The sequence below is a fragment of the Myxine glutinosa genome, chromosome 1 (genome assembly GCF_964187855.1).
Source record: "Myxine glutinosa chromosome 1, kmMyxGlut1.1, whole genome shotgun sequence".
NCBI lineage: Eukaryota > Metazoa > Chordata > Myxini > Myxiniformes > Myxinidae > Myxine > Myxine glutinosa.
Window position 1 is genome coordinate 199,297,579 of NC_136261.1, and position 22,770 is coordinate 199,320,348.

The 22,770-nt window shown below is 42.9% G+C and overlaps 1 protein-coding gene across 7 annotated transcripts in view; it reads right to left on the reverse strand.

Moving 5' to 3' along the window:
• LOC137433592 (uncharacterized) overlaps positions 1-22,770 on the reverse strand; it is a 377,223-nt gene that overhangs the window by 221,680 nt on the left and 132,773 nt on the right. For 6 of the 7 annotated variants that reach the window (XM_078782386.1, XM_078782378.1, XM_078782398.1 and 3 more), the window contains 7 exons: positions 18,561-18,647; positions 17,902-18,093; positions 17,568-17,663; positions 13,241-13,432; positions 12,149-12,421; positions 8,350-8,436; positions 6,581-6,772 (listed from right to left, as the gene is read on the reverse strand). In XM_078782386.1, the coding sequence (XP_078638512.1) occupies positions 6,581-6,772; positions 8,350-8,436; positions 12,149-12,421; positions 13,241-13,432; positions 17,568-17,663; positions 17,902-18,093; positions 18,561-18,647 (1,119 nt within the window). The remainder of the gene's footprint in view (positions 1-6,580; positions 6,773-8,349; positions 8,437-12,148; positions 12,422-13,240; positions 13,433-17,567; positions 17,664-17,901; positions 18,094-18,560; positions 18,648-22,770) is intronic. The other variant, XM_078782406.1, reaches the window with a different exon arrangement.

The following is a 22,770-nucleotide window of genomic DNA, read 5'->3' on the forward strand; positions in this document are numbered from 1 at the left end:
TCACGCACGAGGTGGCGGGCGCGCGAAATGGCGCCTCGCACATGGCCACGGCGCCCACGCCCGCGACCGTGGTAGCGCCACCGGTGGATTCGAACCTTTTCCTCCTGCAAATGAGGGCCTTTATGGAACAAATGGAAGACCAAATTGGAGGTTTGAAAAACAGTATGGGGGTAATGAGGGACGAAATGAGGGCTGATAGTGAGCGATTAGAGGGCCAAATGGGGGTAATGGGAAACCAAATGGGGGTAATGAGGGACGAAGCGAGGGATACCGGTGAGGGGTTAGACAATAATTTTAAGGGATTAGACAAGAAATTTGGGAAGTTAGACGACAAATTTGAGGGGTTAGACAACGGGATAAAAGAGGTGAAAAATGGGTTAATGGGGGTAGAAAATAGAATGGCTGCCCAGGAGAATCAGATAGAGGGAGTGAAAAATGGGTTAGAGGGGTTAGAAAACAGGATGGAAGGCAAATTGAGGGACATGAGGGACCAAGCGGAAAGGGAAGTTAACCAAATGGGGCAGCAGATACAGGGGGTCAGAATGGGGGTAGAAACCAAACTGGATGCTCACAGGGAGGAAATGGAGCAGATGAGGGTGGCATCTGGGCAGGAGATGCAAGTAATGGGAGAGGAGATCAGAAGAGGTGTGAGTGAGGAGGTCGGAGGAGTGCGCGAGGAGGTGAGGCACTGTAAGGAGCACATGGAGAAGGAGGTGAGAAAGGGGACTGTAAAGTTACAAGGGGGCATAGAGGACCTGACGAAGGAGGTGGAACAGCTGACGGAGGGACAAAAAGGATTAACGGAGCAGGTTCAAAGGAACACTGCGGTATTAGGAGGGTTAAAGGCGACACAGAAAGAACTAAAAGATGACTTGATAGCGACGAAGAGGGAATGTCAGATGGTACGTGAGGGACTGACAACGAGGTTGGACGAGGTGATAGAGGTAATGGAGACGAAGGACCGGCAGGTGAGGACGCACATGGAAACGGTCAAGGTAGCCTTGGAGGACGAGCTTGAGGAGACGTACCGGGGAATAAAAGAGGTGAAGCAGAAATTAGAAGAAGTGGAAGAAGGGGTGAGCGAAATTAAGAAGCGACGGAGAGGGGATAAGAAAGAGATAAAAGAGGAGATAAAAGAATTGGTCCGAAGTCTGTGTTCGGATCGTGATGATGTGCTCATTAACCGGATGAGGGATTCGCAGGTGATGGAGGAGAAGCGAAGAGAAAGAGGACCCGGTGTAAGTGGTGACCAATATGGTCGTGCGTATGATGCGCCAGGGGATTTAAGAAGCTTGGGGGTCGAGATGGACCCGGGTGTTCGTGAGAGGCCATTGGTGAAGTGTGCGACAGGTCTGGTGTGCGAAAAAGGAGGTGTGCGAGAAAGTCCGACTCTGGGGTGTGTGAGGAAAAAGTGCGTGCCAAGGAGTGAGGGTGCTGGCGAGAGTGAGTCGGTCGTAGCGCGTGTGCGAGGGAGCACATGGAAGCGTGGTGTGGTAAGTGTTACAGAGGGTGTGACGGGAGAGTGTGCGCAAGAGTGTGCGCGAGAAAGGTGTGTGACGGGCAGGTGCATGGGGAAAGAGTGCGCTGTCAAAGGCAAGGACGAATGCACGCCTGTGGTGAGTGTTACAGAGGGTGTGACGGGAGAGTGTGCGCAATAGTGTGCGCGAGAGAGGTGTGTAACGGACGGGTGCATGAGGAAAGAGTGCGCTGTCAAGAGTAAGGGTGAGTGCGCTGTCAAGAATGGAGGTGAGAGTAGTGAGAGTGACAAGGAGCGTGAGTTGGTTGTGACCGGTGAGAAAGGATGCACACCTGGAATGGTAGAGCGTGAGTGGGAATGCACGCTGGAATTGGTAGTGAGGCACGTGGTTGGGTGTGCGAATGAGAGCACACCTCTGATTGTCACAGAGGAGGTGACCGAGGAGGGGGCGCGAAGAGGTGTGTTGGTGAGGTGTGCGACCAACGAATGTGTGCCAAAGTGTTCGGTGGTCAGGTGTGTGACCAAGGCTGTGAGTGGAATGAGGGTACCTGGGTGTGTAAGGAAAGGTACGAGGAGCATGGGAACGGCTGGATGTGTGAGCAAGGAACGGGCTGCGGGGTGTAAGCATGCAGGTGAAGCATCGACGTTAAACGGGTTAGCGGTTAGAGCGACTTTTAGCCGAATCGGGCCCTCGGTGCGTGCTGGGCCTCGCTTTGAACGGCCGCGTCCGTGCTCCACTAGGCGGAGCGGGCGGCTGGATAGGAAGGGTCGTCATGGCGACCACTTTTTGTTGAGGCATTCCGGCAGGTCGAGATCGAGCCATGGGATGGCTCCGTGCCGAGGTGGTGCGTGGGATCTCGGCCCGGGTAAGCCCCCGTCCCTGCACCGAATGCCGGACGCATCCAGCCGCTGGCACAGAACAACCCGCATTCATTGCTCGGCTTTACGAAGCCGGGCTTTGGACAGGAATTGGCGCACCGAGAGGCATTAGTGAGTAGACTGTGTGATGAGGATAGTGTTTTGGCCCCAAAATTAGAGAAAAACAAAATTTGATGATTGGCAAAGGAGTGGCAGTAATGATTGGCAGATGATGGGTAGTGATTGGCAAATTTTTGATTTGTTGAAATTTGATGTGCAAAATTGGTAGTGGGAGATGCCCGATGTGGTGGGATGGCAATTCTGTCATCCCTCACAAAAGTGGGGGCAAAGGAGCAATAGCTTATGGGGTGTATGGCAGTGAAAACTAGCCCGGGTGGGTTAGGTTATATTGATAGGGATCTAGCGAAGATGACATTAGGTAACGTTAAGTTTAGTTAGTGACTGATACCTGTAGTGGGGACGCAGGTAGATTAGTGTGGATTATAATGACGAGGGAGCGCAATAGTTTAAAGGGGCGACTGGGAAGCGCAAGTTTCAGAGGGGAGTAGTTAGATGAGATGATGCTGTGTGAGGATGGAACAGGTGTGATTGCACAGGTGTGCAACTGGACAGGTGTGTGGAGCAATGGATGAGTAGTGAGTGTGGTGGATCAGCGCGAAGGCGCTTGGGGAGAGAAGGGTGCAGGTGGCACCAGGTGTGAGAGCACAGGTGTGTGGAATATATGGAGCAGAGAATGAGTGGTGTGGAGAGAGTTGGAGTAAGTGGTACGGAGTGGTGTGCATGGTGAGAAGGTGTGGATGGGGGAAGAGTGGACCCCTTTCACGAGTACCCGGGGTGGGTAGTGTAAGTGTTAGGTAGAGGGTATAGGTAAATTGTGGTTGGATATTGGCATTTGTGGTGCGGTTGCAGAATGGTATTGTGGATGGGTGCATTAGTGTTGTGGAAATGGCTGGGCGTGTAGCCTGTTAGTGTGTGTAGTTGGTTGGGCACTCCACCATTGTGAGGATGTCGGCCAGGTGAGGCCGCAGGTGGGCTCTGGGAGCCGTTAGTGTCAGTGGGGCCCGAGGATCCGGAGGACGGACCCGGGTAGCCCAGTGCCAGAGAGGGCACTGAGTGGGGAGAGCGCCAGAGGGCCTTCCCCAGGTAGTTAGGTTAGGGTAAGGAGCAGGTAAGCTCGGAGGCAACTGCAGTGGTGGAGGTGTGCAGGTGGGTAGACCTGTTGGGAGAGCTACACGTCGCGGCCCAGAAATTGTGCGAGGGCACCGGGAGATGAATCGGGGGAGTGAGACCCCAAATTGAAAAGCACCACAGTTTGGTCAATGGGAATTGGTTTTTAGAACCCATAGTGTAAGAGGGCCAATGGTTTGGCAGGGAAAGACCCCGGGTAATGTAAAGTTGTTAAAGTCATTTAGGAAATAGTTAGGATTGATGAGCCTGTCGCACCATACGCAGCCACTTACCTGTGGTGATGATGACTCCACACCTGTGTTTTCTTTGTTTTGTTGCAGGAAATGAGATTGCTGTGGATTGGTGAGACGCATCACGACGTGGATGAGACATTGGGGTGATTCCATCTCTCCCTCCTTAGGAGGGACTGATGATGAATTGGTAATGGCAAATTTTGATGTTCAGTTGGAGATGGCAAATTTTGATGAGAGTTGAAAATGGCAAATTTGATTGGTTAGGAGGGAGAGAAGCCGAATTTGGTTCATGGGAGGAACGGGGAAGACAGTAGGGACGTTTGTTGATTTGTAAAATAGATGTTTATGGGTAGTGTTGTGTTTCGTGGATACAGTAAGGGGTAAGGGAGGGGCCATGTAGGTTACCTGGTGGGGGGGGGGGCGTACGGTAGGAACGTACCTGTCTCACCTGGTTCCCATGTGCCCCTAGTGTGCATTACCTTGTATTGCGTGCACTTTTGCGCCCTTACCACCTTACTCACTTGTTTTCTTCTTTTGTCTCCCACCTCCGAGGATCTGGCTTTGGGGCAGAGAGAGAGGAGAGAGAGGTGCTGGCTCCGCAGTTGTGGGCCTGCACTTTCGCTGCTTGCTGCCGGGATCGATACACCATATGGACCGCAATTTTTGTGGCCGCCCACCATGGACCGCAGTTCTCTTGCGGGCAAGCACCACCCGTGGATGGACCTATGGGTCAACGTGGCACCTATGCCATCCAGGTGAACCACTAATAGTTGGCCCCCTGACGGCCACAATAAAGAAATGGACGCGGTTGGCGCCTTTCTTTATTTTGAAAGAGGCAAGAAGGCCAAGTGCACCACACGAAGGCAAGACCAGCGGCAGAACATCGGCCGGCTGCGACACCACCGGTGATTTATAAACACTTTATTGGTGCACCGGATGGTGCTGATTGTACATGATGGGGTGGTGCTTTTGGTGCTTGGAAGGGGTGCTCTGCACATTATTAAAGGCCGTAAGGCCACAGAGCACTCGTGGGTTGGTGTATCGATGCTGGCATGCGTGCTCTCTCTATGCATAACATCTGCATGTGTTCCTCCAAAAACAGGTCCTGGATCGTAGTGTAAATATCAGCGTAGTCTTGTAAATAATGCTCCCTACCGGCTGTATGTTTAGTTTGCGAATTCTTTCCGCGATTCGGTTTTCCTGTGGGTGTGTTTCTGTGAGGAGAAGGGTGCAACGTCGCAGGGGGACATATTTACTCATTTGTGAATATCTGTAAAACTGTCGCACTCAGGGTAGAGTTAATAGTAGAGGGAACTACATCTGAGTGCCACACTAAAATAGGTAAAAATTTATCGGGTCGGGATGCCCCGAGGGTAGAGAAGGGTGCAATGTTGCGGATATGGGATTTGGCCTCCATATCCGCTTGTAAATATTCACCTATTTCCCCAATACTCTCCAACTATCCCCAATCCCCCATTCCCTAGTCCCATTGTCTGTAAACAACACTCTGTAGAACCGACCTTCCCCTTTTTCCCCCATTAACTGTCGTGCCCAGGTTCACCGCATCTCACGTAGACAACTATAGGACCTCTTGCTAGTTATTCTTAGTCTATGTCAGTTAAGGACTCGTTTCCATTAATTCTGACTCTTCGTTGCACCAGAATGTGATTGTATGGCACCAGTAGTGAGTTTAGGACCTCCCCATACCTCCTCCCATCTTCCTCATGAAACAACAACAACAACAACAACTACAACAACAGCGCGCGGGGAGTGTGCGTCCTCACTCCGGCTTGGTTAGCCGCCATTGCCCATGTGCGCCGACGGGGTTACCACGAAGGGGCTGACTGTCGGCCCCTCGTCAAGGGCGGAGCCCGGTAACCCCCCGCACCCAATAAGAAGCAACGGGCCGATTCCATCTGGGGCGGAGCTAACGAGCCGAGGGCGTGTCACTCCCCGCTGGATATACGCAGCCACTTACCGGACGTGACGAGAGATGCGCCCCGAGCTTGAAGTGAGGAGAACCAGACGCCACCTCCGAGCGCTGAGAGACCTCCCGCATCTCTGGACCGGACCGGGTCGATTCTGCCCCTGAGCCAAGGTGCACCTTGAGCCTCGACTACCTGCCCTTCCTTGCCATCAATCCCCATGTGAGTCAGTCTTGTCCTGTTTATCTGTGGTCTGTCGGGGTTACTATAAGACCGTGATTAAGTGCCTACCTTCCTATGCTGTCTCTCTTGTCCTTGTAATCTAACGTTCCGAAATATTATAACCTCCTCCGGAGGTCTTGAGAACTGTACCCCTGGTGTCGTGTCATTTTAACCCAGCCGTTGTGTCCTTTCCTCAATTGATTTAGCGTAGCGCGACTCGGCCAACGTTCGAGTATAATCGGGTAAACTGTGCAGACGCGGTCATACCAAACCGCTCGGTAAACCAACATCCACAACCGCGTCTGTAACAATATATATATATATATATATATATATATATATATATATATATATATATATATATATATATATAATACTGTATATAGATAGATAGATATATATATATATATATATATATATATATATAGATATATATATATATATATATATATAAAATTTTTAAGTACAAAGTGTCACAAGCCATTTCAAATATTCATTCTGTCAGCGTGTTCGATTAAAATCTGAGAAGGAATTTTCTATTCATCAAATAAAAGGAAAAAAGAATTCAACGTGACAAAAAGAAAGTGAACTGGAAACGATTTTGTATATAGAGAATGCCACTATGTATGCAGAGCACCACTTTGTTCATAACATGCCTGCATTGAGAGTGGTTGTCACTGGCGAGCTCTCCCTGCCATCCTTCACAGCTGAGATGCTGATCCTGTACTCAACATTAGGGGTGAGTCTATCCAGGGGCAACGAGATTTGATCTGGTCCAACCATCTGGTCTAGTGTCTGTCCACGCTGGCCAGGAAAGGGTTCTCCATGAACTCGATATGCTGTGAATTCTGAACATGGAGAAAGTAGAGGAAAACAGCAAAAATCAACTCATTTGTTTTTCAAAATCATCTTTTTCAAAGAAGTTCAAAGCAAAGACATTAATATAATAGAATTACCCTCGCCATTGGGTTTTGTATTTGGGTCATTTTGAAAGTTTTTTGTTTGTATGTCTGTCCGCCCATAGTGTGCTAACGTTGGCCACAAATGCCACACTGTGGTAGCAACTAGCTAGTATTAAATGTTATCTTTTTTCAAATGAGTGCCTCTATAAAAAAAAGTATGTGCAATCATAATGTCAGTAAATTTATAAAGTACATAGCATTATAATGCGAGTATGTCTATAAAGGATGTACTATTAAGAACGTGAGTGCATTTATAATGTACGTTCTATTAGATCGTGCATATATCTCTGAACTATAGAATGTGTCTATGTCGAACTGCAGGAACTTTTTGTCCACTGCAGGAACACAACCGCACACTGTCAATGCATCGTCTCCACACCACACAAACACATCAGCACACGAAATCACACAGATACAACACAAAATTATAACGGCACTCAGTAGAGACCATACCTCTGCCTGGTTGGTCGTATCACTCAATGGTGAAGAATCACTTAAAAAATTATACTAGCTGGATCCGGATCGGGATCTTCTCCAAAATTGACTAGATTCTTCCTTGTCACACACACAACCTGTCCAACAAGTTTCGTCGAAATCCATCCATAACTTTTTGAGATATCCTGCTATGTATCGTTTTTGGATCTATCTCCCAATGGTGAAGAATCACTTGAAAATTAAATAATTCTCATATCCGAATCCATATTCAGATCTTCACCAAAATCAAGTCGAATCGTCCTTGTAAGACACCCAGCCAGTCCACTAAGTTTCGTCAAAATCCGACCACAACTTTTTGAGATATCCTGCTATGTATCGTTTTTGGCCCTATCTCCCAATGGTGAAGATTCACTTAAAACTTCTAGTCGCCGGATCCGAATCCGGATCTTCACCAAAATCTAATCATTTCGTCGTTGTCACATACGCTACGCTACATCTCTGCCAAATTTCGTCCGAATCCGTGCACAACTTTTTGAGATATTTTGTTCACAAACGGACAAACAGATAGACAGGTGTGAAAACATAACCTCCATCCACCTTTGGTGGCGGAGGTAAAACGTCCCATCGAGGGTCTACACTCTCTAATTGCTCTTTCTGGTTTCTTTACTCGTTTTGATTCTGGAACAGAAGGAAGCAAATCCTATAACACAGCATTTTACAGTACATGTCTACCTAAAACAATGTTCTAATTTTAAAATAAAGCCCAAATGTTATACCCAAAACTTAGATAATCAGATACTTTTCTTGGAAAAAAAAAACACCCAGTATATTATAGAACGTTATACTTGGATATAACATTGTGCAGTATTGTATTTTTAAAATAGAAGACAAATTAAATCAGAAGAAAGTTTAAACAAGGGCAGAACGCTTGCCCTATTATGCTCATGTTGTATCGGCATCCGACTTGATCATGAACCTGTAATGTCACAGCACATGTAGAGATCGAATTATTGTGACGTTAGTCCTACCTGGGACGTTCGGTCTTTGCCACATCAGGGTTGGCACTGCAGTGTCTGGATTAACAACAATGTGGACCTCTCTTGGTGGATTCAGAGCTGAGTAGAAACACAAGCCAACAATTCATAACACAGCAGAAACCATTTTCTTTTCTTGTTGATATATTGTATAAGACTGTCACTTTGAAATGACAAAAGGCTTAGCCATTTTTTATTAGCCCATCTCCTGGGTGGTGGGAGACAGGGTTTTGCAATGACTTTTGTGTGTCTGTCTGTCTGTCTGTGTGTCTGTCTGGGCTGTAACTTTTTACCATTTGAGTATTGTCATAAAATTTTCAATAAAGGCTTTATTATGAGAATATGGAGAAGACATACTAATAATTTGATCAAAAGTTCATAATGTCAAAGGTCAACATCACATAAAATTGTAAGTTTTCATCCAATTGACCTGAAATTTTAAGAATTTACATATTGGGTCACTGAATTGGTTCACAAATCAAAAGCTTGTAGCCGATTATTTATTTGTTGAATTAAAGGTTGTTTTTTATTTGTTTGTTGAATTAAAGGTTGTTGCATCAAAATGTTGCATAAAATCATAAATTTTCATCTGATTAGAACAGAAAGAACCACCTTTAGAGGCCATTTAGAGGCCAATTTTCATCTGATTGACCTGAAATTTAAAGAATTTACATATTGGGTCATTGAATTGGTTCACCAATCAAATCTAGAAGCTGATTGTTTTTTTTTAAATCAAAAGGTCAAAAAAGATCACGTGATCTTCATCCGGATGTAATCTTTAGATAAAAAAGATCACATCTAGACGAAGAAGAACTCTGAATACCAAGTGGATGCGGACGGGCTTTGCATTTTCAGATGCTTTCTAGTTTCATATTGTGCAACTTTTTACATTTATCACAATGAATACTGTAAGCAAAATTTACTTTGTAATAATACTGCACCTAAGATCTCCTGTTGTTTTATAGTCACAATGGGACCATTTATGTCCAAGTGCTTGCAGATGAAATAGCCGGCTTAACAACCATTTTATGCTGAACAAAGTGCTCGACAAAGCAACACCAATACCACAATTTCTTGCTTCTACTATTCTAAAGTTTAATGATGAAACTGTTATACGCACATTATTTTGAGATGGCACAACAAGCTTCTGTCATGAGTACTTTATTGAACCCCATACATTTCCCTGATAAACTAAAATAAACCTGTGAAAGAATCACAAATTATCAGGAAGGGTGGAAGACTTTTAATGTCAATAAGACTTTAATTTATCTGCAACAATTCCATGTACTTATTTCAAGGTTCTTCATCTTCTTTCATACGCACATAGCTGTAGATAGCATTATTTGTTTGGATTTGGGGGTGGGCGATTACCCACAACTTACCCTTTAGTCAGGTTCACTATGTTTTTTCGTTCAAAATCATGGTAGATTAGCAAACCTATACATTTTTGGAAACGTTATTACATGGAAAATCTGAAAATCAATGTTTACATTTGCCAATTCCGACCAATTCGATTCGACCAATTCGACCAATCGACCAATTCCATTCGACCAATTCGACCATTCGACCAATCGCTTCGATCGACCATTCGACCATTCGACCAATTCGATCGATTCAATTCGATTCGATTCATCGAATTCGATTCGATCGACCATTCGACCAATTCGATTTGCCAATCAATTTGACCGACCTTTGCTTGTGTGGAACGGACTGTGAAAACGATGCGGACTATATTGTCGGATACGACACACAGGACAGTGATGACGAACTCTAAATGGCATATTCTGTAATCGTGTATGTTTGATGCCATTGACTGCCTGTGTATATTTTGTCATTGACTGCCTGTGTAGATGTGAAGTTATACTGACTGCATGTGTATATATGATTTTGCTGACTGCCTGTGTATGTTTGGTGATATGAATTATTGTGACACATTTTGATGTTATTAACTGCCTGTACAAAATGATAACATGTATTTGATTATGCAACTTATCGCGAATATAAAGACAGTATTTTGCAATTCAAAACCTTTGATTCGTGTCTTACCATTCCCCATAGCACAAATTTGATACTTTCATTGGATTCCTTGTCCCTGAAAATATAGGTTTAGTATATTTTAAAAAGTTTTTAGGGTAATTAGAGGCAGAAATAGAACAAAATATGTATTTTACAGTGGCCATTTTGAAAATCCAAAATGGCCGCCATACAGGTATCTCTCCAAATGTAAACATTGATTTTTAGTTTCCTTATGCTATAACCTTTCCAAAAATGTATAGGTTTGCTAATCTACCATGATTTTGAACGAAATATAATTTATTGACATAGTGAACCTGACTACTTGGCCCGCGATCCAATGATGGCCATGATGGCCAATTTTGCTCAATATCCATACGGATAGAATGTGAATTAATAAAATGTGTCACCATCTAAAATCTATGCATGCAACTCAACAACATGAAAAGCAGGGGGAAATGCTCCAAGTTTGCTCCAAGGCAAGGGTCCCCTACCCATCCCACACTTCACCACCTTGCTCCTCCTTTCCCAGTAACACTGTAAGCATTAGTCCTAGGAAGGCCAATAAGTCTCTTGCTGGCCTTGCCATTGCAAATGGGCCACGGGCATTAGTGCCAGTATTCTCAAATCCCACTCCATATAACTAGTTTCCCCTCTATTTGGGTCCTTTTTAGTGGACCTTTTCCATGGGGTGCATCCCTTTTCTTGGAAGGTAGGCAACATCACCAGTTTCGCAAATATACTGCAAACACCAATCTATTCAACTATAGACCATTAGGTCTACTTCCCATAGTTAGTAAAGTTATGGAATCTATCATAACTGCTGATGTCAGGTCCTACATCTTCACCAAATTTTTTAGCACTGACTGCCAATTTAAATTTCATCCTGGTCACTCAGCTCTGGATATGCTGCTACTCTCCCAGCAATGGATGGAGGGTATGAACATGAAATAGGAAGTCAGACCTGTGCGCAGGGACACATCTAAAGCCTTTGATACAGGCATCCCAACCCACTCGTCAAATTATCTACCGATAATATTCAAGATAATTATCTCCATTCTTTCCTGGCTTATTTCCTTCACACATGCAAACAATGTGTAAGACCTGAGGGAAACATCTCGTTTGTTCCCCAGTTGAAAGTGGTGTAACCCAAAGTAGTGTTAGATCCAATTTTGTTCCTTTTATATATAAACGACCTCTTACTCTCTGGGGAAAAAAAAAAAAAAACTTTCTCCACCACGTTGTAGATGATTATACCCTCTATCAATCAGTTACTCATCCCAAGGACAGTTTAGCAAAAGAGAAATCCCTCTCAACAAACATTGAGAAGATTAGAAATGAGCGCAATACCTGGAAGATGTTATCCAACCCAGATATGTCTCACATTTTCACCAAATTTCTCCAGAAGGACCTATAAGCTAATCCACATATATGTTGTACTCTACAGTCAAATATTGAAGAAACTCAATTCCATTAACATCTTGGTATTAAATTCAGGGATGATTTATCCTGGGCACAATTCATTTTCAAGCTGGCCTACAAAGTGAGGTGCAGGATCGTTATCCTGCACTGAGTGAAGACATTCCTCGGTACTTCTAAGCTTCAGCACTGATTTTTTGTATGATGCCCATCAATCTTCATCTCGCTCTTTCATGAGCCTCACTTGTACATAAAAAAGTAAAAATGATGCATAATATTTTACTCAAACTGTGATGGTAAATCAATGATGTCTACAATTATCAATGATTGGCAATATATTCAGCATAAAACTCTTATTCACCCGTGCTCTGAGTGAGCCTGATTGGCAAACTCTCCCCACCATCCACCAAGCTCGTCACAGAGAAATCATATTCTATCCCAGGTTCAAGGCCATGTACAGAGAACAGGCCCGTACGACGAGCAACTGTCGTCTCAAGTAGAGGTCGGGTCTCGCCCTTCCAAGAGACAGTCACACGGTAGCCCGTGATGGTGTCTAGGGCCAGTGGACTCCAGCGAAGAACCACCGAAGTGTCGCTGACGTTGGTAATGGTGAAGTCAGAGGGTGCTGGGACAGCTGGCCAGTGCAGCAGCAGAAAGTCAGACAGGGAGGTGTGATTAGTGCAAAAGCCAGCAAAGCCTTGTGAAATAATTAACATGTGGCTATAAGCAAGCATTGAAACAAAAAGCAAACAAGCAGCAAAGCTTCAAAATTCAATGTTTGTTTAGAGCATATACAAAAAAGCTCAAATTGAGAATGCAATATGGTAGCGATATATGAATAGCACATGATCAAAATAATGAAAATTGCATGCACAAACAAGTATTGTGTATTACTACGGATTGCAAGATGGGGCAACCCTTCCATCTTGACCCACTTTTCCAACAGGGACATCTTGCACCCACGTTATACTCTAATGATTCTTACATTTTAGTGTGTTTCATTTTGACTGATGAAGTTTCTTACCGTACTGATGGTTCATTTATCCACAAAAGTATTTTAACATATGTTTTGGGCTTATACCTCACCATAAGTAGAATACAGTATTCAAATTTAAAATGCTTATTTTGTTAATCCTAAAAGAACCACTTTCTCATATGAAAAGCATTTATTAAATAAATTACCTTAGCCAGTTTATTCCCCAAAAGCATTATTACAGCCATGCCTAATGCCTATGAATCATCAAAGCTCAGTAGAGTTTGACCACATATTCCCGATGAATCAAACATGTGAAACAAACAATGCTTTAAGTAACAAAGGAATAAGAAACGATTCGTGGGACTTATAAAAGAGTGTAGTGATATCACAACCTTGCACGTTTTGACCCAATATGTATAATATAATAGGAAACCTTCAGGAGGTTTTAACCATTTATATGCAGGAAGGCCAGCACACCTGTGGATACAGTTGCAGTTACAGCTGGTCCCTCGTTGCCATTCTTGACAGCCGATATGCTAATGATGTACTCCACACCAGTTGTAAGTCCTTCCAGAGTGTAAGACTTCTGCTCAGGTCTGACCATGATATCCACTGATTTTCCTTGTTGTCCAGGAGATGGTTTAGCACGCAATTTATAACCGGTCACTCCTGTTGAAAGCATAAGCAAAATTCAGAAATATCGACTGGAATTCAAACGTTTAAAAAAATTTGATTTTTTTTTTTGCGCAGCCATTTAAAAAAAAAAATTTAAGTAAGCATTTATTAGCCATCAGCAAAGGAAAAATAATCATATCCACAAATAAAATTAAATTCATTAATGAATCCTCTACTATTATAGATTGTATCGTGAAATTTTCATTTTATTAGAAGTCTGCAAATTGTTAGAAGTATGGCATTCCTCTATCATCATTCGCCATCCTATTACAGGATGAGATCAATTCATACATTCATTGAGTTACAACAAATAATTCCATAGAGTAAAAGGGCGGGAAGTGACAAATTATTGATTATAGTTATAAGGGTGATTTATATAAAGACTGTGTTAATCGAGAATATAATTTTGCTTGTCGATCATTTCCGCAATGCCATTTTTCACACAAGTCTTTCCGATTGTTTCCACGTGGCAATGCTAACTTCACATTTTTTTCAAAATTATTTTGAGAAGGTCTTTGCAGCGTAGATGTTGGCCACCATGGTTACGATGTCCATCATCAATTTAAGAAGAGAAAATTGATTCGGGCAGTTTTTTATCGTCCATACGATGTACATGGCCGACGCAACCCAACTTTGCTGTGGCCAAATGCGCGAACATTGGTTGAAGTCTGAAATTTGCTCAACTTCTCGGTGAGACACAAAATCAGACCAATTAATTTTCAGAATTTGACACAAGTGATGTTGCTGCTGTGGGTTGAGCCGTTTAATTTGGTTGGCATACAGGGGAAGCAAATAAAGCGACGGCACGATACAAAGCTAATTATATTTGCAAATTAATGCCACAGAGTGCCACACATGATTCCGCAGTTTTCTTAAGCTTCTGTCCGAGATAAGACGACTAATTTCACGATCACTGCTGAGGGAATAATTACTGTCAATATAGGCAAGGCTGCCCACTAAATTCAATGCAGCGCCATCGATGGCAAAGAAGAGGATATTTTCAAAATTTTGAGGAAAGATTGCTTGATGCTAAATTTATGTTTGACTTAAATTGATTGTTAAGCTAAAATCGGTCATTGTTGCTGAAAATAGATTGAGAATTTGCTGTAAATCTTATGCAGAATTACTTGCAAATGCATCAGCATACAAGAATTCAATAACAAACAAATTTCTTGAAAAAAATTTGAGTCAGCTGAAAGGCAACGCAGATTGAAAAAAATCACTACAATTTGCACATGAATACAAATACCACTCAAAACATTGTGCGCAAGAAAGTGCTTAAAAACAGCAGCAAGGAACAACATGAACAAGGTTGGCACAAGCACACCACTCTGCTTCACACCTCTCTCAATCGTGAAATGGGCCGACAGCTCATTGTTAATTTTAATATGACCATTCATATTATCGTGCAGACAACAAATCAGCAAAATTCGCTTACCCGGAAAAACAAACCGATCAAAAATTTGCCACAATAAAGATCCATTCAGACAATCAAAAGCCTTGGTGAAATTAATAAAAGCAGCGAAGAGAGGAAGATTTTGCTCTCGACATTTCTCCTGAAATTGGCGCAGAGAGAAATTCGCATTACAGTCGAACAATTTTTGCGAAAACCACTCTGCGACTCACTTAAGATTATTTTGCTGAAAGGAACGAGATGACGATATAATTTTGGCAAATTTGTTGCAGCAGCCGATAGAAGACTAATTCCAAGATAGTTGTTTGGATTCGACTGGTCATATTTTTTGAAAATCATCATAACCTTTGCATTCTTGAAATCGCTTTGCAAAATTCCATGAACCCAAAAAGCTGAGAAAAGACGAAAAAGAAAGTCAGTATGGAAGTGGGCAATTTTCCAAAATTCAATTGGGATATAATCTTTTGCTGTTTTGTTGCAGTTTTTCATTTTCTGGATTGCTTCATTCAATTCAGAGGTGAATGGTGCAGTGACTAGATTTTCTAGAACAGGACGTTGAGAAATTGAGTCCAAAATGCCAATTGACAAATTATCGTTAGCTTTGAAATGATTGGAGAAATGCTCACGTCAGCGATTCAAAATTTGAGACTTGCCTGTTACAACATCATCATTTTCAGGGAAAAGAAGATAGTTTGATTTTTTAATTGGACGAAAAAAATATTTTATTGCTCAGGAAATTTTTTGGAAAAGTTTTGGTTCAAGTCATGTTGATTTGAGTTGCACAATAAGTTGACTGGACATTATAAACCAGCGGATGGCGAACCACACAGCATGGCAATGACAAAAATGCAGATACAATTGGGAGCCACAGTCAATGGCGTATGGTCCCACCGAGATGTCAACACTCAGCGACGGTGCAAAATTTGCCAAAAATCTACAGCGAAAGTTTGTATCATTAAGTAAAGGTATAGTTTTGATTATGATGAGTTTCATTGCATGCCAGTATGATATATTCCCAAATATATTCACCGTTAGTTCAGTAATCCATTAAATTTAATAATGCTGTACTATGAAATCGATTATAAGACCAAAGTTTGAACTATGACATGCTGATGAGGCTTTTAATTTTAACCCTTTGTCACCTTGCACTTCAGGCAATAAGTTGCCTTGGGTTATTTTGTTTAATCAAAAGTAGACGTGAGCAGAAGGACAGAATGTGGAAGGTCAACAAGACTGAACAATAGAGGAAGGAAGCTCTAATAGGTCAATTGTGCTGAATCAGGAGGATTGGTGGATTGTTTGGAGATGGAATTAGGCCTGTTAGATGCCATCAGTCGAAAGCCCCTTATTTCTTTGAAATATGAATATAAATTTCCTTTCAAGAGTGACCACATCATAATATACTGGTACTGATAGCGTACACTCCATAATACTGATGGTGTATCAGAGCATTTGGAACCATTGAAGATGTACAAATAAACAGTATGGTGGGGATATGGTCCCTTGTAATGCATGTACAAACCCCTCAATGAGCGGCAAATTTGGAAACGATAATCATCACAACGACATTAAACAAATGTTAATAAACCCCATTTCAGGTGGATTTTTACAAAGATGAATTATCTGTGGAATGATTTGGTTATTCTTATTGAAAGCCTATTGCATTTGCCTTCATGTAAAATATGGTTGCACATATTATTACCCCGCGCTCGCGAAGCGAAAAGTAGGGTTGGGTATTCGGTTGCGTACGTACGTCTGGCGTGCGTGCCTGCACTTTAAAAATCAATTTTCTCGGCAACTGTTGGTCCGATTGACATGAAATTTTACCATAGGAGCGCCTCCACCTATAAAATTTATTTATTCATAATTATGACGTCAGAGGTCGCGTGGTACGGACGCCATCTTGGGAAAAAATTACACCTCTTATACAGTATCTCCGAAACCGCTCAATGGAAAAAATTGAAACAAGGCTCATTGTCAAGTACTCCACATGGGGAATAATATAGTTAACAATGATGTCATCGGTGCCTTCATTATAATGTCATATTTCGACAAGTACAACACTTAATCTGATTAGTATGAAAAAATTTTTATCTGCAAATGCTAGTCCGATGGACACTACATTCTGACCATAGGAGCGCCTCCTCCTGTATAATATTTTAATGATAATTATGATGTCATATGTCATGTGGTATGGGCGCCATCTTGGAAAAACTTCGCACCTCTATATCTCTGAAACAGCTCCATGGAAAAAATTGAAACGTGGGTCATTGTAAAGAACTCCAAATGGGGAATAGGTGTTGTAATGATGATGTCATTGGTGCCTTAATTATGACGTTATAGTTCGACAGACAACGCTTTGTCTGATCAGTTTGAAATTTCTTGAGTATGATCTATGCAACAATTATATTAAAGAATATAAATTTATGATGTCATCGCTCACATGGTCTGGCAGCCATATTGGATCAAAGAAAAAAAACTTCAAAAACATAAGAGTTGGCTCACACCAAGTTGAATGTGCAGGGTAAGTATTCGATGAATACCATCTAGTTTTTCATGCCTTTTGCCAACGACAAGAAATTATAATGCTGAAAAAAGAATGGTGTGCAAACTGTGAAAATGTATTACCATTCCAATATTCTACTGCAATTACAGGAGGTGTCCTAACTTTTAGTGTTCCGATAAAGAATAATGCAGATGGTGCCACACACATACCTGAGACTGACGAAGATTCCCAAATAATGACAACTTCCATTGTGTCAGGGTAAAAGTTTATTCGGACGTTCGTGGGTCTCGGTTCTTCTGCAGAAACTAAATAGGATGAAGCATAAAGATTGAAGAACAGTAAAAAATAAAGTTATTAAAGGGGCATTGTGATCTAAATTTACAGCACTTTATTTACTGCTGTGTAACTAAACGAAATGTTAAGCTTTCCGAAATATATTTCAGCTTCTGTTGCCATGCTTCACAGCTGAGAATGACTTAACAGATTAGATGACCATTGAAAAGGTCACTCCGTGTGTAGAGCACCACTTTGTTCATAACCTGCCTGCATTGAGAGTGGTTGTCACTGGCGAGCTCTCCCTGCCATCCTTCACAGCTGAGATGCTGATCCTGTACTCAACATTAGGGGTGAGTCTATCCAGGGGAAACGACATTTGATCTGGTCCAACCATCTGGTCTAGTGTCTCTCCACGCTGGCCAGGAAAGGGTTCTCCATGAACTCGATATGCTGTGAGTTCTGAACATGGAAAAAGTAGAGGAAAACAGCAAAAATAAACTAATTTGTTTTTCCAAGTCATCTTTTTCAAAGAGGTACGAGTACAAACCAAAAACATGGATATAATTCTTAACAGCAGAGTTCCTCACAAAGTTTTGATCCTGGAACAGATGGAAGCAAAGACCATAACACAGCATTTTACAGTACATTTGTACTTTAAGGAATGTTCTAGCATTGTGTATTAAAGTGTTTTTAAATAAAACTCAAATGTTATTCCCAGCACTTAGATAATCAGACACTTTTATTGGAAAAAAACCCAGTGTATTATTGTACATTATTGTATTGTTTCATATAGAAGACAAATTAATGCAAGATAATTCAAACAAGCAATGAACGTTGGTCCCATTGTGCTCATGTTTCATCAATATCTGACTTGTGATGTCAAAGCATGTGTAGAGATGGAAGTTCCATTGTGACGTTAGTCCTACCTGGGTTATTAGGTCTTTGCCACATCAGGGTTGGCACTGCAGTGTCTGGATTAATAACAATGTGGACTTCTCTTGGTGGATTCAGAGCTGAGTAGAAACAGAAGACAACAATCCAAAACAAAGCAGAAATATATTTTCCTTTCTTGTTGCTATATTGTATTAGACTTACTTTATAAATAGTCCCGAGTGGGCTAACGGTCATCTCTTGAGGTCGTAGTTCAGACCTCTGCTGATTTGAGGGAACCCCCTTGGGAGCCCAATAATCTGAAATCGAAAAATCTAAGACCAAGCAATCCTGTGGACCATCGAGTAGAAGGGCTGTATCAGGTTCAGAGCAATCCGTTGGTAAATAAGGGTCGAGTAGGGATCCAAAGTTTCAGGGGAGAACCCCTCGCCCCCCTCCTGCAACTCACCCATGATCTGAAATCGAAAAATTTAAGCTGGAGAAATTGTGCAGACCATCGAGTAGAAGGGCTGTATGGGATTTCAGAGCAATCTGTTTGTAAATAAGGGATGAGAATGGATCCGAAATTTGGGGGTTAACCCCACTTGGGAGTCCCCATGATGTAAAATGTAAAAATTGAAGTCTGAGCGATTACGCAGGCTATGGTCTTGTATTCATGGGTCAAGTTTCAGAACAATCAGCCAGGTGATAAGGGAGGAATAGCAAAAATAGCAATAAGGTAATGGACGGACGACCGGACGGACAGACATCCGGACATGATGACCCATTTTACAAGTTCATCTCTTCTAAAATCGAGATGTGATGCCCTAAAAACGAAAACAGAAGTAAGTCAGTCAGGGCAGGTTCTCTCCCTTCCCTCCATCTCAGGTCAAGGTAGAAGTGTCACTCTCCTACCTCTCCCACCCCTCTCCCTACTCCCCACCCCCCCCACCCATCACCCCATTCCCCTCACCTTTGTGCGCGCCTCTCCCTCTCCCCCCTGTGTGTGATCCTTTCCTCTCCTCTTCCGTGTGTGATCCTCATCCCTTCTTCCCTTCAAATATATATTGTTGCGGATATGAGGACTGTATTTTTTTATTGTGTGCTTTATTATTATTATTGTTTATTCTGCGCCTCCTGCCTCCAGTGTTGTGTAAAAGTAAAAAGGGCGTCCCGGTAGTTATTCCATGAAACACCACATTGCAGGACCCGATAAAACCCTTGTTCAGTAGCTTATATCTTATTATGTGTTTTAGAGTAAGGCCTTGTCGTCCATTAACATGACACTCCATTGCACCGAGTAAAAGAGATAGATTCCCTTCATTCCCATTCCCAAAAACCTCCATTTCCCCTTTCGTAATGGCCAAGCCTCAATTTGGCAATTACATCCCCTCCAAAGCCGCCATTGACCACGAGGCAGGGTTGGGGAAGAAAGGCGGGTCTCCACCTCGTCATAGAGGGGAGGAGTAAGTCGGCCCCGCTCATCCAACCCAGAACGAGGGGCTTGGCTTGAGAGGGCAGAGAGAGAATGCTTGGGGGAGGTTCGCAAAGGGTGCAGGGCGGGGCCTATATAACCCGCCGTGGGGCGCTCCCCAAGGAGACAAGCAGATGAGTCCGAGAGAGTTGCAAAAAGGTCCAAGGCTGAGCTGAGCTGCGTGGTGAGGTGCAAAGGAAAGAGCTGGGTCGTCAGAGCAGAGCTGAGTTGTGAGGTCCAAAAGCAGAGGTCATCCAGGGAAGCGCAAAAGCCTGCTATTCGTCACCTTGCTCGCCAGCGGCAGCGTCTACAGCAGCAGCAGCAGCAGCGTCCCCAGCAGCCACAACGCTCGCCAGCCATTTGGGGCCTGGACGGCGGTTTGGAGCAGGGCGCGGGGAGGAACGGCAGCTGCCCAAAGCGCCGATTCGTGCTGCCGAACCAATTGGACTTTCCTCTCCTTCCAGCCAATTCCTATCATCATTCCCCGTGTGAGTCGTCTTTGTTTGTTCTGTCCTGGGTAGGTAATTAAGTCTGTATAAGCTAGTATTTTCCCTGTGTCTCTAAAAGCTTCTGTATATTATTTTATTATCTTTCCTTCTCCTTGGTTACTTTGAGCCTGTAAATAGTAATAAATAGTAATCGTATTTCAAACCTTTCTTTGCTTTCGTCTTCCTTTTCTTCACATCCGTCATCTTAGTCTTTTCCCTCATTGAATAGCGGTGGCGCGATACAGCCAACGTTTGGGTAAATCGGGTTTAGTCAGGGAACAACTGTTCGGTCGCGGAGCCTTCGCTCGGCAAACAACATCCTTAACCGCGTACCGTAACAATATATATATACAGACATGGCATTTAATATGGAATTTTTTTTTTTTCTTGACTTGGGTTTACTTTCTGAACTCAGTATATCAATCTGGTGAGTTTCTTTTACGCTTCGGTGATTTCTTTGTTAAAAGAACCATGTCACTGATTGTCTTTAACAGCAAGAAGTCAATAACAGGATAATATCACAGGTGGCATGACAAAATGTAAGGACAGGTACATTTGACGATTGGCTACATAATCGGGTATATAAGGGTTGTTGCGTTCTGTATTAGTGGAAAACAACTTCTGCATGTCCACAAAAGTTATTGCCGCTTCCTCTGGCGATGGTCCATCAACTCGACAATGCTGTTTGTCATGGAGTGGTGGCTTTTCGAAATTCCGGCATGAAACAGCGTGCTATTGCTCAGAAGTATGGCATCACTCAAGGTCAGGTGTCAAAGATCCTGAAACGAAATGCTTAGAGGGGTGTCCCCACTCCAATACCGAGGCCAGGACGTCCCCGCGGAACCACAAGGAGAGATGTTCGCCAGCTGCACCGGTTAGTCTGCAATGGCCGTACCAAGTAAGATAATCGGCTTAGGGCTGAGTGGCAGCAACTGACAAATGTGCCTGTATCCAGAAGGCTAGTCAACCAACGACTGGTTCAAGCAGGCTATCGTGCCAGGCGTCCCCTGAGAAAGCCACGCCTGACCAGACAACACAGCCAGCGCCGATTGCAGTGGGCAAGAGAGCACCGTCAATGGCAGCCAGGACCCTGGAATCACATGACCTTCAGTGACGAGTCTAGATCTCTGGTCTATCGTCAAGATGGCCACGTCCGAGTGCGCAGACAAGTGCATGAAGCCCACAATGAAGATTGTATAGTGCCAAGAGTCCAAGCTGGAGGTGGTGGGGTGACCGTTTGGGCTGCTTTTCATGCAGGGGGCAAAACTGACCTGGTTGTTCTGAATGGAAACCTGAACCAGTTCAAGTGCAGGGCCATTCTAGAAGAAACATTGCTTCCATTTGCTCGTGCAGCCTTTCGAGGAAACTTTGTCTTCCAAGATGACAATGCACGGCCTCATCGTGCTCGCATGATCCAACACTTTCTTGCTGACCATGGTGCAGAGCATATGGAGTGGCCTGCCATGTCCCCGGATATGAATCCGATAGAGAACTTGTGGGCAGAATTAACGTGTCAAATCGACAACTTGGACCAGCAGCCTACCTCTTTGCGTGAATTGCAGCAGGCTATTGTCACTGCATGGCAAGCGATTCCTGTCCAAACCTTGACAAATCTCGTGAACAGCATGCCTCAACGTGTACGTGCTCTCCTGAATGCTCTTGGGGGTTACACGAAGTACTGAACTGAATTTTACTGTCCGTAATCCCAGTCATAATTTAACTTTTGTTTTTGTTGAAAAATTTTTGGGCTAATGTGCAAAATAAAGAGATAGTTCTGGTAAACGTACAGAAGTTTAACACAGTACTGTCCGTGAATTCAGTTCAATATCAGTAAACATCACTTTCAAGGATCAATTTATTTGCTTTGAAATGTCAAATGTGGTTTTTGTTTCTTTTAAATGCCACATTAACAAAATCTAGAATAATTTCAACATAATTCCAGTGAACTTTTGGTTCTAAGTCATCTTGAAAAGTAAGTTTACCCCCACAAAAAAAAGATTCCATATTAAATGCCAAGTCTGTATATATATATATATATATATATATATATATATATATATATATATATATATATATATATATATATATACAGTGAAACCTTGACTTACGAGTTTAATTCGTTCTGTGACCGAGCTCGTAACTCAATTTGCTCGTTTCTCAAATTAAATTTCCCCATTAAAATGCATTGAAATGCTATTAATCCGTTCCAGCCCGCCAAAAACCACACCAATTTTTTTTAAAATATACAGTATATATAAAAATATATCTCGCGCTTTATATTTCACCTGTATGCAGCATACAAGT